This window comes from Maylandia zebra, linkage group LG10 (assembly GCF_041146795.1).
Source record: "Maylandia zebra isolate NMK-2024a linkage group LG10, Mzebra_GT3a, whole genome shotgun sequence".
NCBI lineage: Eukaryota > Metazoa > Chordata > Actinopteri > Cichliformes > Cichlidae > Maylandia > Maylandia zebra.
In genome coordinates, this window is record NC_135176.1 from 19,389,764 (window position 1) to 19,402,809 (window position 13,046).

Here is a 13,046-nt window from a genome sequence, read left to right on the forward strand (position 1 = left end):
TAAAAGCTCTGCTTCCCATGGTGCTGAGGCGGAAAGAGGGCACAGCGAGCTGGATAGAAGAAGAAGATTGAAGTGAGTGGGCAGAAGAGATAGTGCTTAACAGGTCAGACAGGTAAGGAGGTGCAAGGTTATGAATGGCCTTGAAGGTGAGCAGAAGAAGTTTGAATATTATCCGGAATTTTACTGGGAGCCTGTGAAGTTCCTGAAGAAAAGGGGTGATGTGCTGGTAGGAGGGGGTTCTGGTGATAATGCGAGCAGCAGAGTCCTGAAACAGTTGAAGCTTATGGAGGGTTTATGGGGGAGACCATGCAAATGAGAATTGCAGTAGTCAATACGGGATGTAACGAGACTGTGGACAAGAATGGACGGAAACTGGGTGGAATGAGAAGGACGTAATCTGTTTATGTTGGGCAGATGGAAATAGGCAGAACGGGTGAGATTATAGATGTGAGATTTATAGGAAAGTGAACTGTCTAGGATGACACCAAGGCTCTTAACCCGAGGAGAAGGGAAAACTGTGGAGTTATCAATAGTGAGTGAGAAATGGTTCAACTTCAAAAGGTTGGATTTGGTGCCAATAAGGAGGATCTCAGTTTTATCCTCATTGAGCTTTAGAAAATTAGAGCTATTTACTAAGTTTTGAATGCTTTCTGCTGTTTGTAACTGATGTAACAAGTTTTGTCACCACGTTTATTAATGAAGTCCTCCTGAGCCCTGATACATATGTCAGATTTAGATTTTTCAATTCTATTTTTTTAATATTATGTATTTAATGTATATGAAATAATCCCATGACTTTGCGTTCTGATATCAAAGCAAAAATATTCAATAAAACTTCACCATGCTCCAGAAATATTTGTGCACAATTGCTTCACATTATAACGCATTCCAAGAAGCTGCATCGTCAGACAATACCTGTGGAGGTGGTCTGTGACAATGTGAGGCTATTCATATGCATTCATTTGCAGGGCGGTCCCTGTTGTATTTCCAGTGAAACAATTTTAAAATGTCAGCAGTGTTGCGCGTTTAATTTTTGTCTTGTGTAATTATGTTCCAATCAGAAAGAAAGTCAGTAAGCAAAGAAACACATTTAACTCTGTTCTGTATTTTGGAGTTATTCTCACTGTTTTGGTAAGGTTCAATAAAGGGGGTGGAGCCTTGTGAAGCACAAATACCAGACTGTACAGCACCTTTTGTTTTTCCTCAACTGAATGAATCAAGGACCTCCCAGGTCTTTGGTATTAATACAGACATTTAGCCTGTTCTTAACCAGGAAGATTAAAAAAAAAAAAAAACTTTCTGCAAAGTCATTCAGAATTTGGTAACAAGACATCCTAACATCTGCCTCTAACTTTGCTCTCCTCCTCAAGAAATGCAGCTTAAAACAACCTCTGCACAAGCTGTTTGATAACAGTTTGTCCATTTTATATCATTAGATTATTAGAATAACCAGGACTCAAACTGATTCTTTGGTCAGGGCTAAGACACTTCATCACAAAGTCAGAGGTCATGGCTTTATACTGTTACTGTATTTAACCAAAGTGGAGTTTTTCAAAACATTTCTGGTCTGTTTAGCAGAATGAGCCCAATCAGTCAGACCCTCACTATGGGAAAGTAAACAGAAAGCCAAGGACAGGATTAGAGAAGCCTAGACTGAACAAACGGACCAATTTACTACCCAGTCACATAGAAATGCTCAACAAAAGACACATCCCACCACATGGAAGGAAGACTACCAATGCTGGCAAAGAGTGCCCCACTTGTTCATTTCACTGGATATGTTCAGAGGCATGTAACCAAGTCTCTTTAGTTAAGCCTGCACTACGCAGCAGAAACAGCTCCGGGATGGGCAGCCATGTGCTGTGACCAGTGAGGAGAAAGAGAAAAGAGGGGCACAGAGGGAGCACAAACAGCAGTGCTCCGTGGGGATTATATAGTACAATGAGGTCTTTTGAGAATAAATGTGGAATAAATTCAGGAATTCACAGGGATCCACTGAAGAGAAGCTAACGGGGGAGAAACATGATCTCGCAGTACTCACACTGCAAGGTTGCAAAACGAGGAATTTCAACAGTCCAGCCTAGAAAGAAGGAAGTAGTTTTGAGAGAGCTGAAGAATTTTAGATTGATGTTGGAAGTGTCCAGAATTGACAAGATTAGAAATGTGTACATCAGAGCTCAGGTTGAGTGTCTTGGGAGCCAAAGGTTTGAGAGGCAAGGATAACAAGCTTGGACATTTACAGAAGAGGAATAGTGGATATATTGGACAAAGAATGTTGAAGATGGAGGTGCCAGGCAGGAAGAAAAGAGGAAGACCAGACGGGAGATTCATAGATTTAGAGAGATGTGAGGGATAGGGTGAGATGGAGGCAGATTTATCTCCTGTGGCGACCTCTAAAGGCGAAGTAGCAAATGCATGGTGTAATCATTTAGCAAATGCATGGTGTAATCATTTAGCATCTGGCATGATGTTACTGTTACAGGTAAACAGAAAGTTCTTGGAAAATAGCAATAAATTATTTTTTTCATCATTTTAAAAAGTATTTTTTTATTAAATGTTTCATAATGGTAGATTTCCTTTATTCTTTATGAAATTCTCCACAGGAGAAATATAGTTAGCTTCACGTTTAATGTGAATTTCTTCCTCATTTTTATTTAGTCCTTTGCTTCCATCTTGTTGTAAACTTTAAAGTCATCACATTTATTATTAAAGGCTGTTCACTGCTGGCTCAAATCCACACTGCTGTCCTCTGAGGCTATAGTTCTGCTTTTTCTTTTTTCTTCCTGCCCTTCTGTCCATCACTGGCAGCACATCTGAATCCAAGGTTGTCAGAAGCAGAGTCGGGAGTGTTGCCCATCCTGCAGGATGCACAGTTGTAAGCCTTACTCAAGATTAAATCGGTGGGTCTGAACATACGTTATCTTTTGTTTTTGTTTTTTTACCTCAGAAACTCACCTGGTTGTGATTCGAGCCTTGTGATTAGCTGAACCGTCCACTGTGTCGATCCAGGAGGCACCGCGCAGCACGTACATCGGCCTCGCTGCTGAAAAGCGTGTGGATGTCCACTCCCATGTATTTCCCATCATGTCATACAGTCCTGGAGGAAGATTTGTCATTATGTGTTAATGTTCACAACATAAAATGTGAGAAGAAAAATCAAATGTTTCCAAAAGCTCAAAACACAAATGTAAAGTCTTAATGCACAGTTAATATTCCTCTTAAACATCTTAGCTACCAATCAGCTCTTTCATCATGCTGATAACATGTGTGTTAAAACAAGATTACCATAGCTATTCTGGGGAGGGTATGCTGTAACAGGAGAGATGCCGTGGTATCCATCCTCTGCAGTGTCTCCATCTGGGAAAGATCCCTAAAATACACGAAAGCTAGAATTACCACAATACCACACTTTAAATCCATGTTTGTCCAGACTCACAATACAGTAAGTGAAGAATTACATGAGTCTTAGTCACAGATGGGCAGTAAAGCGTAATCCGATTACTTTTTTCAAGTAAAGAGTAAAGTAATTAGATTACTGCTACTTACCCGTAAGCAGGCTACATTACTGCGTTACTAAACCATTATTTTGTTTGTGAGAGTGTCTTATGACAATGACGTACGAGCGTGCGACGTCCGTGGCAGCAATAGACGTGTGTCAATCAACAACAGATAACATGGACTGCAGCTGAGTACTGAGTACGACCATGTGGCGTCCACAGTACTCTTTGCGTGGGAAGAAAACGTCTTTCTACTGCAAAAACTTTAACTTTAAATCTGAGCAAGCACCTGGCAAGCTGCCACAGGAATGTTGAATTCACAGAGAAGCCCCCGGATCCTATACAGCTTTATAACGTATTTGTAACGTATTCAAGTTGTGTATCATGTTTTTTAAAGTAACTTAAGTAATAAAGTAACCAACTACTTTTGAAAAGAAGTAATCAGTAAAGTTAATGGGATTACTTTCTTGGAGAAGTAATCAGTAATTAGTAACTAATTACTATTTTCAAGAAGCTTGACCAACACTGGTCTTGTCTTAGCAACAAAAATTAATCTCCCCAACTCTGGATCCATACAAATTTAAAATATAGTCGCATGTTTTGTTCCTCAGTAACAAAACATGCGAGTGTAAAACATTGTTTTACATAAACACAGAGGGTTTTTTCTGTATTCAGATATACAATATATATTTACTTAATAACAAAGACAAAAACATAATGTCAGTGGCTAAAGAAGCATTAGTGAAAACCTAATCAGAGCCTCCCATGAGAACAATACTAATGACCTAATGATGACCTAACCATGACTGCAACATGCTGACCTGCCACAGGTTGGTTCTGTTGGCCTGGAACTTGTTTCCCCATGGGTAGGTCCAACCTGCAGCATAACAGCCAGGAAAGAGATTAGATGAACAATAAAATTATATTTCAGTTTTGTGAAAAAGTCCATTATTCAAACTAGTTTCCTGATTTTTCACAAAGACTTGACTGAATCTGAAACACAAAAGCAGTTTTGGGTTCCTCTGTCGAGACAATAACAAAGGAGCTGCTGAGCAGAAACATCACTGTGTGTGACTTAAATGTTGTCAGCTGGAAGTGAAAGTCAAAAACTCGACTATAATAGCAGTAAACATTATACCTTGCAGCCCCCCACGTGCAGCCCACTCCCACTCCTCCTCCGTGGGCAGTCTCTTGCTTTTCCAGCTGCAGAAGGCCTGGGCGTCATTCCAGCTCACCTGAACCACTGGAAAGTCCAGACGATCTCGAATCCCCGAACCAGGCCCTGAAGGCTGAACAGTAGAGGGTCAACGTGCGTGGCAAAAAAGTAGGCATGGCAGGAAGGCAACAATAATTCTACCAACCACTCGTTACAACAAATGTGTAAAGAAAAACACCTCTGAATACTGAAACTGAGACTACAATTTGGTCGGGCTCAACAAAGCAAAAGTTAGACAACAGAAGACTGGAAAAATGCGGTTTGGTTTGATAAGTGTCGATTTACGATAAAGCACATTTGGGATGTGGACGCAACAGAAGAGTTGCATTGTGGATGTGCAGCTGATGATCTGCAGCGGCTGTGTGATGCTGTCCTGTCAACATGGACCGAAGTATCTAGGAATGTTTCCAGCACCTTCTTGTATCTGTGCCACAAAGAATTCAGCAGTGCTTAAGGAATAGGGGTCTGACTCAGTACTCGCATGGTTTACCTAATAAAATGTTATAAGTGAGTGTAAACAAAAACTGTCAAAAACATAGGAACAAACTCACAATGTGCAACTCACCTGTCTCCAAAACACACGCTCTATAGGCAGCCACCACGGAGCAGACTGATGGAAAAGATGAGGAAATAGGTCAGAAGCTGTTTACAACAGTAAGAAGCTCTACATTATATATTTTATTTATTGTGGAGAATCTCTTTAAATGCTGAGATGCCTACAAATTGTTTCATTAATTATTATGAACAACACTAACGTTAGACATATAAAAACAGCAAATCTTCATATCTGAGATGTATGCTTAAAATTGTGAAATAAGTAATCTAGCTGGTAATCTGATCTATTAATCAGAGAAAAATAACTCGGCACCTCAATTCTCTGAGTGACTTTGCTCTTCAGCTCTTCTGACACGAAGTCCTGAAACACGAAACTCCAGCCAAACGTCTCGGCTTCAGTTTTGTACTTCTGGGCTCTCACAAAGTCTCTGTGGCAAATAAATGAACAAGTCACCGACTTCAGTGCATTAGTTCTGCCTTAATTCATTTCAATGTAGATCTTATTTACCTGAAATCGGCGTTTGTGACGGGGTGTCTGTCTATTTCAAAAGGCTGAAGCTCGACCTCCTTGGTGGGAGACTCTCCGTCTCTCCCATCGGGTGCACTGGTTCCCATTGACATCTTTCCTCCCGGGATGTTCACCATTTCCTCCGCGGCTGCCAGGAACAAACATGCCTCGATGGGTATTTATTTAAGTGTTAATGTTTTTGTTAAATTCAGAAATGAAAGAAAGAGTCCTCTTACCGGCCCCTGTCAGTAAAAACACAGCAAACATCCAGAATACCATCGTCTTTGCTAAAACTGGTTTGAAACCACGTCTAAACAAAAATATACACGTTAAACGTTTAACCACGTTCAAATGGAGAACTTCTCAAAGTTCAATTTCATTTTTTAGTCGTTTCTATCGGACAGATTTCACCGTTGCACCTCAAAATTGGTTCCGTCCGTTTTTTCAAATTCACGCGATACTTCCTCTTTCTCAAAGCTTTGTAGTTTAATAATATTGAGAATAATATTAATATTGTTAATAATAATAATAATAATAACAGGAAGAGTATTACGTTGGAAAATATTTCGAGTAAGACGTAAACACCGATGCTCTGCGCTGGTGTAATATAAATCGTACTCAACCCTATCTGACTGATTCAGCTTCTCAATTACAGTTACAGGTTATGTTTTACTCCCATGCAGCACATCTGTGTAACCCTTTCTCAATTCTCAAGTACATCTGCTCTCTGGTGTTAATAGGCTATTTCAGCCCAACACCCCAAGTACACATTACACCACTTTTAATGCGCTGCACTGTCCACTTGACTTCTGTTATACTGAACCACTAACATATCTGATATTTGCTATTTTTTAATGTGAATTTGAGAACTGCTGCTTTATTAAGCATATTTACTTTTTAATTAAAATGTCTTAATTATATAGACTTTTTTTAATGTTACAAGAACTCAGGGATCTCCCAATGTTTGTGAGCAATGACGTTTTACTCATTGGGGTCTTTTGCTGGGATGCATTTATTGTGAAGCCTTCATTTTGATGTCAAAAGGCAGGTGAATACAGAAAGTTCAGAAGTGTTTGCGTTTTGATTTGGTGTGTCGTGAAAACTCTTTAGAAACTAGAGCTTATTTACAACAGTAGAAAAGTGCAAGAGGAAGCACACAAAGGACACATGCAGAGGATCAGTGTGACAGGAAGGATGCTAAGGGGAGAGATAAGAGGAGATGGAGACTGATGACCTGCTTAATTTCTTATGCTCCGGTCCAACACTGGTTGTGCATTACAGATCACATTTTTCCTGATGAGCTTCCAAAGCATTCATGGACTCAGAGCAGAAAAAACACAGATGTTAACTTTTATATGTTTGACTGATTAATTCTTCAACGACAAAGAACCACATTTTTACGGAGCCAGGAAAACCTTTAATGGGTAGAAACAAAACTGAGGCAGAGGTCAGTGCTTTTAACAAAATCTCATAAATAAACCAATCATTTTAGAGGGAGGCGATGACAAATCCATGGAAAACAAAAAGAACCTCATGACTAGCATGACAATGATGTCTGACAGGCGCTGCGATGGATGCCGTGGATGTTTACAGCGGGCTGTCCATCAGACTGGGGGTGCTTCAGAGTGCCTACAGCGGGAACACGTTGACTGAACCTTTAGGTAAACAACTATCCCTGTGAGTATAACAGCTGCAGCTTCTTTAGGTGACTTTAACCTTTGAGAGAAGACATTCCAGCTCGCATGATCTCATCCACCAACAAGATGTTGCTTGCGATCACCGTGCTGTGAACAGAGACCCGTGTTAGTGACCCATGTGGGCGATACATCGGGGTAATTTAAAACATTCCTTCGTCTCACCATGAGTGAAGAAGCTGTTTCTTGACACTGTAATTATCCCATACGCCTGCTTCTCCTGCCACCATTGGTTCTCCTGCAAAGCAAAAGGTTAGAATTAAAAAAAAAAAAGGTTTAAATTCTGCCAAATTGTTACTGTTTAATAACTTCACATAGCTAAATACAACAATTATAGAGTTTTACTCTAAACTTTAAAATGCAATCACTTCAGGATTGACTGATCGCTGCTGTGGTTCTCACCTGTGCTGAGGTCTACTCCAACTAGCTGGCCAGACTCTTTGTACTCTGTCTGCAGCTTCAGCAGGGTCTCCTGTGGGTCGTAGCCAGAGTTCTGGGCCAGAACCTAAGAACAGAAAGATGGCATTTTAAAAACATCAGTAAATTTTGATACAGGATGGACTATAAGAAGGTGACAAATAATGGTGCAGCAAGAAACAAACCAGGTTTCGGTTAATAAAAATGACAGAAAATGAATTATTCTTTACCTTAGGGATGACTAGGAGAGCATCTGCAAATGCCTGGACTCCCAGCTGGGCTCTGCCTTTCACATTGGGCTTGTGTTTTACCAGAGCGTCTGCCACAGCAACTTCAAAGGCACCTGCACCGGAGACTACACTACCTGAAGACAGAAAAATAAAGATATTTAGGAAAGCAAACAAATGTGTCATATAAATTAACCCACTCGGGGAGGGAACAGCTCTAATATTTAAAACAATTAGTGGAGTTTGTTCTGATCAGCTGAATACATGTAGGAGAGACTAAACTCTCCTAATGCAGAGGATAAGATCAGAGTCATTGTAGCACAGACACTGAGACCAGGGAGAGCCACACTAGCATCCCTGGGTGTTCGCTGTGCAAATGAGACCTGTTCTGTTTTCCTTAAGGACAAATTAACCACCTTCAATTTCAGCTTGTTATCAACATAAAGAGAAAATGGATATTTTGATCTACAGTTTGTCCACACAATATTTGGAAAAAGCCTTAAAGGACTTCAGAGTGTTGTTTCATGAATGAATTTCTGCTTAAAGAATTCTAAAAACACTGATTTGTCTGCACACAGACATTAAAAAAAAAGTGTTAATCTGTTTAAAAAGGTAGCATTTTATAAGCCATACTAATGGTCAAGCAGAGCATCCAGTAGGATTAATTCAGATAGAACAAAACTGCAGAAATTCATCATCAACAAAAGTTTATGTTAATAATTTTTTAGTAAAAGGATTTTAAAAAGTAAAATAAGCATAGAGGAAATGTTCAGCTCTTACCATCTTCAATAGCGTTCTTTACTGCCCGCAGACCGTCCCTTACGGCATCTTTGATCTGTGTGAGGGTGTGTTTGTTGGGTCCCTTCACCAGCAGGGTAACTGAGCGAGGGTTTCCACACTTCTCGATGAACGTGTACTTCTCCTCTCCCTGCAAGCAAGGTTGCAGCATTAATATCATTTTAATTTTAAAAAGTTTAAATTTCACAGTTTTGTGGACTGAAAGGTAAAAAATAGACCCCCCCCCAAAAAAAAGTCTCACCAGTGTGTGTTCATAAACCAGGCCAGCATGTCCCAAGCATTCAGGTGTGAGGTCATCAACTGAGTTCATGGCGATGCCACCGCAAGCGAGGGTGAGCCTGTCACAGGAACGACACACTGAGTGTAATTCAGCTTCTTAATATATGACTGACTGACACCGGCTGGTAGTGTAAAGCACCTGTACGGGTGTGTCTGTGCCAATTTCAAAACATAAAGCATGAGCTCATCTCAGCATGTTAAATCAAACAATTCAAAAATCTTCTATGAACTTTTATCTAAGTAATGTAATGCTCATCTCAACTATAAAACACCACCAACATTTATAACACTGAAAAATATTTTTCTCACCTCTCCATGTTCCTCCTCTTTGCCCTCCGCAACCCAACAATGCCCTCTTTGGCTAGGGCGTCCAGGGAGAATGGGTCAATACCCTAAACACACACACAAAATAAGAAGACATGCTTGAGACTGCAGTTTACACTAAATAGTTCGGTAAATCTAAGCGATGTAAAGATTATCCTGATCCGCTGAATACATGTAGGGGAGGAAGAGACTCTCCTAATGCAGAGGTACAGATCAGAGTTACTGTAGCACAGACACAAAAACCAGGGGGAGCCATGATAGCATCCTTGGGTGTTCGCTGTGCATGCAGCCAGATTGGCTGGGCCAGTCTCAAAAGGCTTAGTGTTCATATGAAAACACAAAGTCAAATTACGAGCCTGTATCTTTAGTAGTACAAGCCAGACTGAACTGAGTTTGACAATTCTTTTTTTTTAAACTTTAGCCTTTGAACTATGTTAACATCCGCATTTTCTAGCATACCTTCTGGTTAATGACGACAAAGCCCTTGTCCCCATTGGGACACACTTTGTTTTTCAAGGCGATAATCTTCTGCACGCGGTCCTCGATGAACTTCCTTTCTGCAGCCACGAGCTTCTCCCTCTCATCAGCGCTCTTGTAGAAGAAGCCAGAGTTGACCTCGGTCTTCTCGTACTCCAAAGAGACGTTGCACGTCAGTATGTAAGCATCCTCCACCCTCTTCTTCATGTCTGGGTGCCGGGCGCCGTGGTCCAACACCAGACCTCTGATCAGCCTAAGAAATAACAGATCAGCATTTAGAATTCACAGTTAAGCACAGTCTTGTCTTATTCCCCTCTCCACCTCTGTATTTACACTTACTGTGTATCACAGTCGGTCTTGTGCTTCATCTCCATGATTTCCACCATATACAAGTCAGTGGGTTCATTGGGTTTAGCGATGGCGAGCACAGCATCTACTACAGCCTGCAAACAGACAAGGTGATCACAAGCTAAATGAGCGACAGCTAAGATTAGAGAATAGAGAAGTGCACTCACAACAAGCTACAGACTGCCATAAAGGTTCAAGAATAAGTAAGCCCTTAGGTCTGTGGCAACTTTGAAATGTCAAAGTAAACTAACTAATTGGCTATAAGGTAAAAACATCTAACATCTGCTTTGTGCTCGATTCCCTCATGTCTCACCTCAGTGAGCAGGTCTGCCAGCTCTGCGTGGACCTTGGTTCTGAGGGAGGTGCGTGCGACGTTAATGAGGGTCTCTCTATCCATTTCCCGAGTCACCTTTACTTCCTCAAGAACAGCCAAAGATTTCTCTTTTGCTGCCTCAAAGCCCTCGGCAATGATTCTTGGATGAAGACCCTGCAACAAACCATTAAAATGGAGTTGTGGTTAAAAAAAAGATACCTCAACAATTCATTCACTAGAGAGACTGACATGCCAAATACAAACACACACTGTGAACTATCTTGTACCTCTGAAATGTAAAGGTCAGCCTGCTTCAGCAGTTCACCAATGATGAGGACGTTGGAGGTGGTACCATCTCCTGTGATGTCATCCTGTGCAGTGGCAACCTTGGCAATCAGCGATGCTGTAGGGTGCTGAATTTGCTGAAAGGGAAACAGGTTGGGAAAAATTTTATGAAAATCCTCATTCATGGGTAATTCATGGCAGCAGTGCTAAACCTACTGATCCATTATTAATTATTATGAATCCTCAGTTGCATTACAAGGTACTAAGTTTGCTTTGAAGTGCTAAAAAAGGTATTTCCAGTTGCTCCCTTGTTTCCCAAAGGGACAGATCTACAAGTTGAATAGGCACAGATTTTACACCGGATACCCTCCCATTAATCTGTACTTGGGATGGCATTAGGAGGATAGCAGGTTGTGTGGCCCGGTCAGCTGGTAAAGACTTCTGCGTTCAATATATTTTTTAGAATTTAGGTACGTTGTAATGGTTAACAAATTATTGTCAAATTATTAATGTGCACTGTGACAAATGTGGAAAAAGTGCCATCAAGTTCAAACCCTAAAGCACATCTATCCAGATATTTAAAGCTCAGTCAGATAACATGCTGCTGTTAAACTCATTGTTTGTGAGAACAAAGGCTTAAGAGACATATACAAACATTTAGGGTGTGGTCACTCTGTGAAATAGGCAATACAGTACTAATATGACATCACTGACAGAAGATCCTCATTTTACAGCTCATCGTGTCCCTTACCATCTCGTGTAGCAGGACGTTGCCATCTTTGGTCAACTTTATGTCTCCTGCACCAGACACCAGCCTGCAGATCCACAGAGACAGAAGAGGGTTAATATTTGTTACCCTACCTACTAGCGGCTTATATTATGATAATGCAAACTTTCACCCTATTATTGTTTGCCTGCTGAAGAACTCGCAGATTATGGCTGTTAGCTTTTATTTATCCATTTCCTCACATCATCTACAAATCCCCAAACAAATCTCTACCTGTAACTGAGTTATTCAGTCGCTCATCAGTATCTTTAGTTAGCGTTAAGGCTAAACTTGTGGACACGTTATACTTAGTACTACGACTTTAACGTAAACTGGCATGATCTGCTAACCGACTGAAGCTAGCATGCTAACGTTAGCTTTATGGCTGTCAGATCATGACGATGACTGGGCAGGGCAACGAGTGCCGGGAAAATCCGCTAACCGTTTAGCGATGGCAGGCCTCAGTTTATTTTAAGTGTGTTTTGGACAGGTACTCTGTAATAAAGAGTGGATGGTTTCTACTTTTCAGGCACAAAGACTTTGGTGGCGACATACCGCTATCGGCTGCAATGCTAAACCGGTGAATTGCTGCTAACGTTAGCGAGTTAGCATATCACGCGTGCTGCACAAAGAGCTCCGGCGGCACTCACATTTTCATGGTCCCCTTCGGTCCCAGGTTGCTTCTCAGCACATCCTGCAGCCCCCGGGCGGCACTAATGTTAACAGCCAGGGCGGCCTGGGCTCTGGCCACCTCTGCTTTGGGGTTTAGAGCTTTTACGGCAGCCATAGCGCAGCACAACCAGCGAAGTACAAGTAAAAAGTATCGCCGGTAGGGAGTCCACGCTACTCGGGTTCGGAAGCTCTCGAAAGGGGAGTCGCTTTCCAGAAGGCTCCAACACGTGTTCTCGTGCTGCATTTAGGGGACACGCCGACGCTGGGACATTCCGCATTTACAGCTATTACAACTGGTCCACACCATGATTTATATCAGTGCAGAAAAGTCATTACATTTTTCGAACCCATGGGAATATCGTGTCAGGTTTACTCGGCTTCTCCAAAAGAAACGTTAGAACACCTTCAAGGCAAAGTCAGATCATTTGTTTTCCGACTGGCAATATCGGTAAGCAAATCACAGTGAAACTGTGAACAATGTCCTGAAAAGTTATAACTTTTTGCGTGAAACATATTTAAAATATATATTTAAAATTTCCGACAGAATCCATCCTCTCCTTACTTTGCAGCATTAGTGCCGAGAATTAACCTTTAAGATTTCCATCACACCATGAAGGCAGCACAAGTCACACCCTAGACACCAATGTCTGGAAATACAACACACACACAC

At 41.2% G+C, this 13,046-nt stretch overlaps 2 protein-coding genes and 2 non-coding genes across 4 annotated transcripts; all 4 read right to left on the bottom strand.

Annotated features, from left to right (window-relative positions):
- Positions 1-2,557: 2,557 nt before the first annotated feature.
- On the bottom strand, positions 2,558-6,216 carry sumf2 (sulfatase modifying factor 2). The gene is made up of 9 exons (XM_004550196.5): positions 6,013-6,216; positions 5,777-5,924; positions 5,582-5,696; positions 5,279-5,323; positions 4,636-4,786; positions 4,319-4,374; positions 3,286-3,370; positions 2,956-3,097; positions 2,558-2,858 (listed from the first exon to the last, which is right to left on the bottom strand). Exons 1-9 carry the CDS (start codon positions 6,053-6,055, stop codon positions 2,756-2,758), a joined length of 888 nt encoding a protein of 295 aa, XP_004550253.2. The 5' UTR covers positions 6,056-6,216; the 3' UTR covers positions 2,558-2,755.
- Positions 6,217-7,170: 954 nt separating this feature from the next.
- cct6a (chaperonin containing TCP1, subunit 6A (zeta 1)) lies at positions 7,171-12,593 on the bottom strand. The gene is made up of 13 exons (XM_004550197.5): positions 12,355-12,593; positions 11,690-11,753; positions 10,941-11,075; positions 10,654-10,827; positions 10,332-10,435; positions 9,975-10,245; positions 9,501-9,583; positions 9,154-9,250; positions 8,895-9,042; positions 8,118-8,251; positions 7,873-7,975; positions 7,636-7,708; positions 7,171-7,560 (listed from the first exon to the last, which is right to left on the bottom strand). Exons 1-13 carry the CDS (start codon positions 12,489-12,491, stop codon positions 7,488-7,490), a joined length of 1,596 nt encoding a protein of 531 aa, XP_004550254.4. The 5' UTR covers positions 12,492-12,593; the 3' UTR covers positions 7,171-7,487.
- On the bottom strand, positions 8,356-8,490 carry LOC111500477 (small nucleolar RNA SNORA22). The gene has a single exon (XR_002721125.1). It is a non-coding gene; the product is annotated as a small nucleolar RNA SNORA22 (small nucleolar RNA).
- Positions 9,665-9,800, bottom strand: LOC111500476 (small nucleolar RNA SNORA22). The gene has a single exon (XR_002721124.1). It is a non-coding gene; the product is annotated as a small nucleolar RNA SNORA22 (small nucleolar RNA).
- Positions 12,594-13,046: the final 453 nt, after the last annotated feature.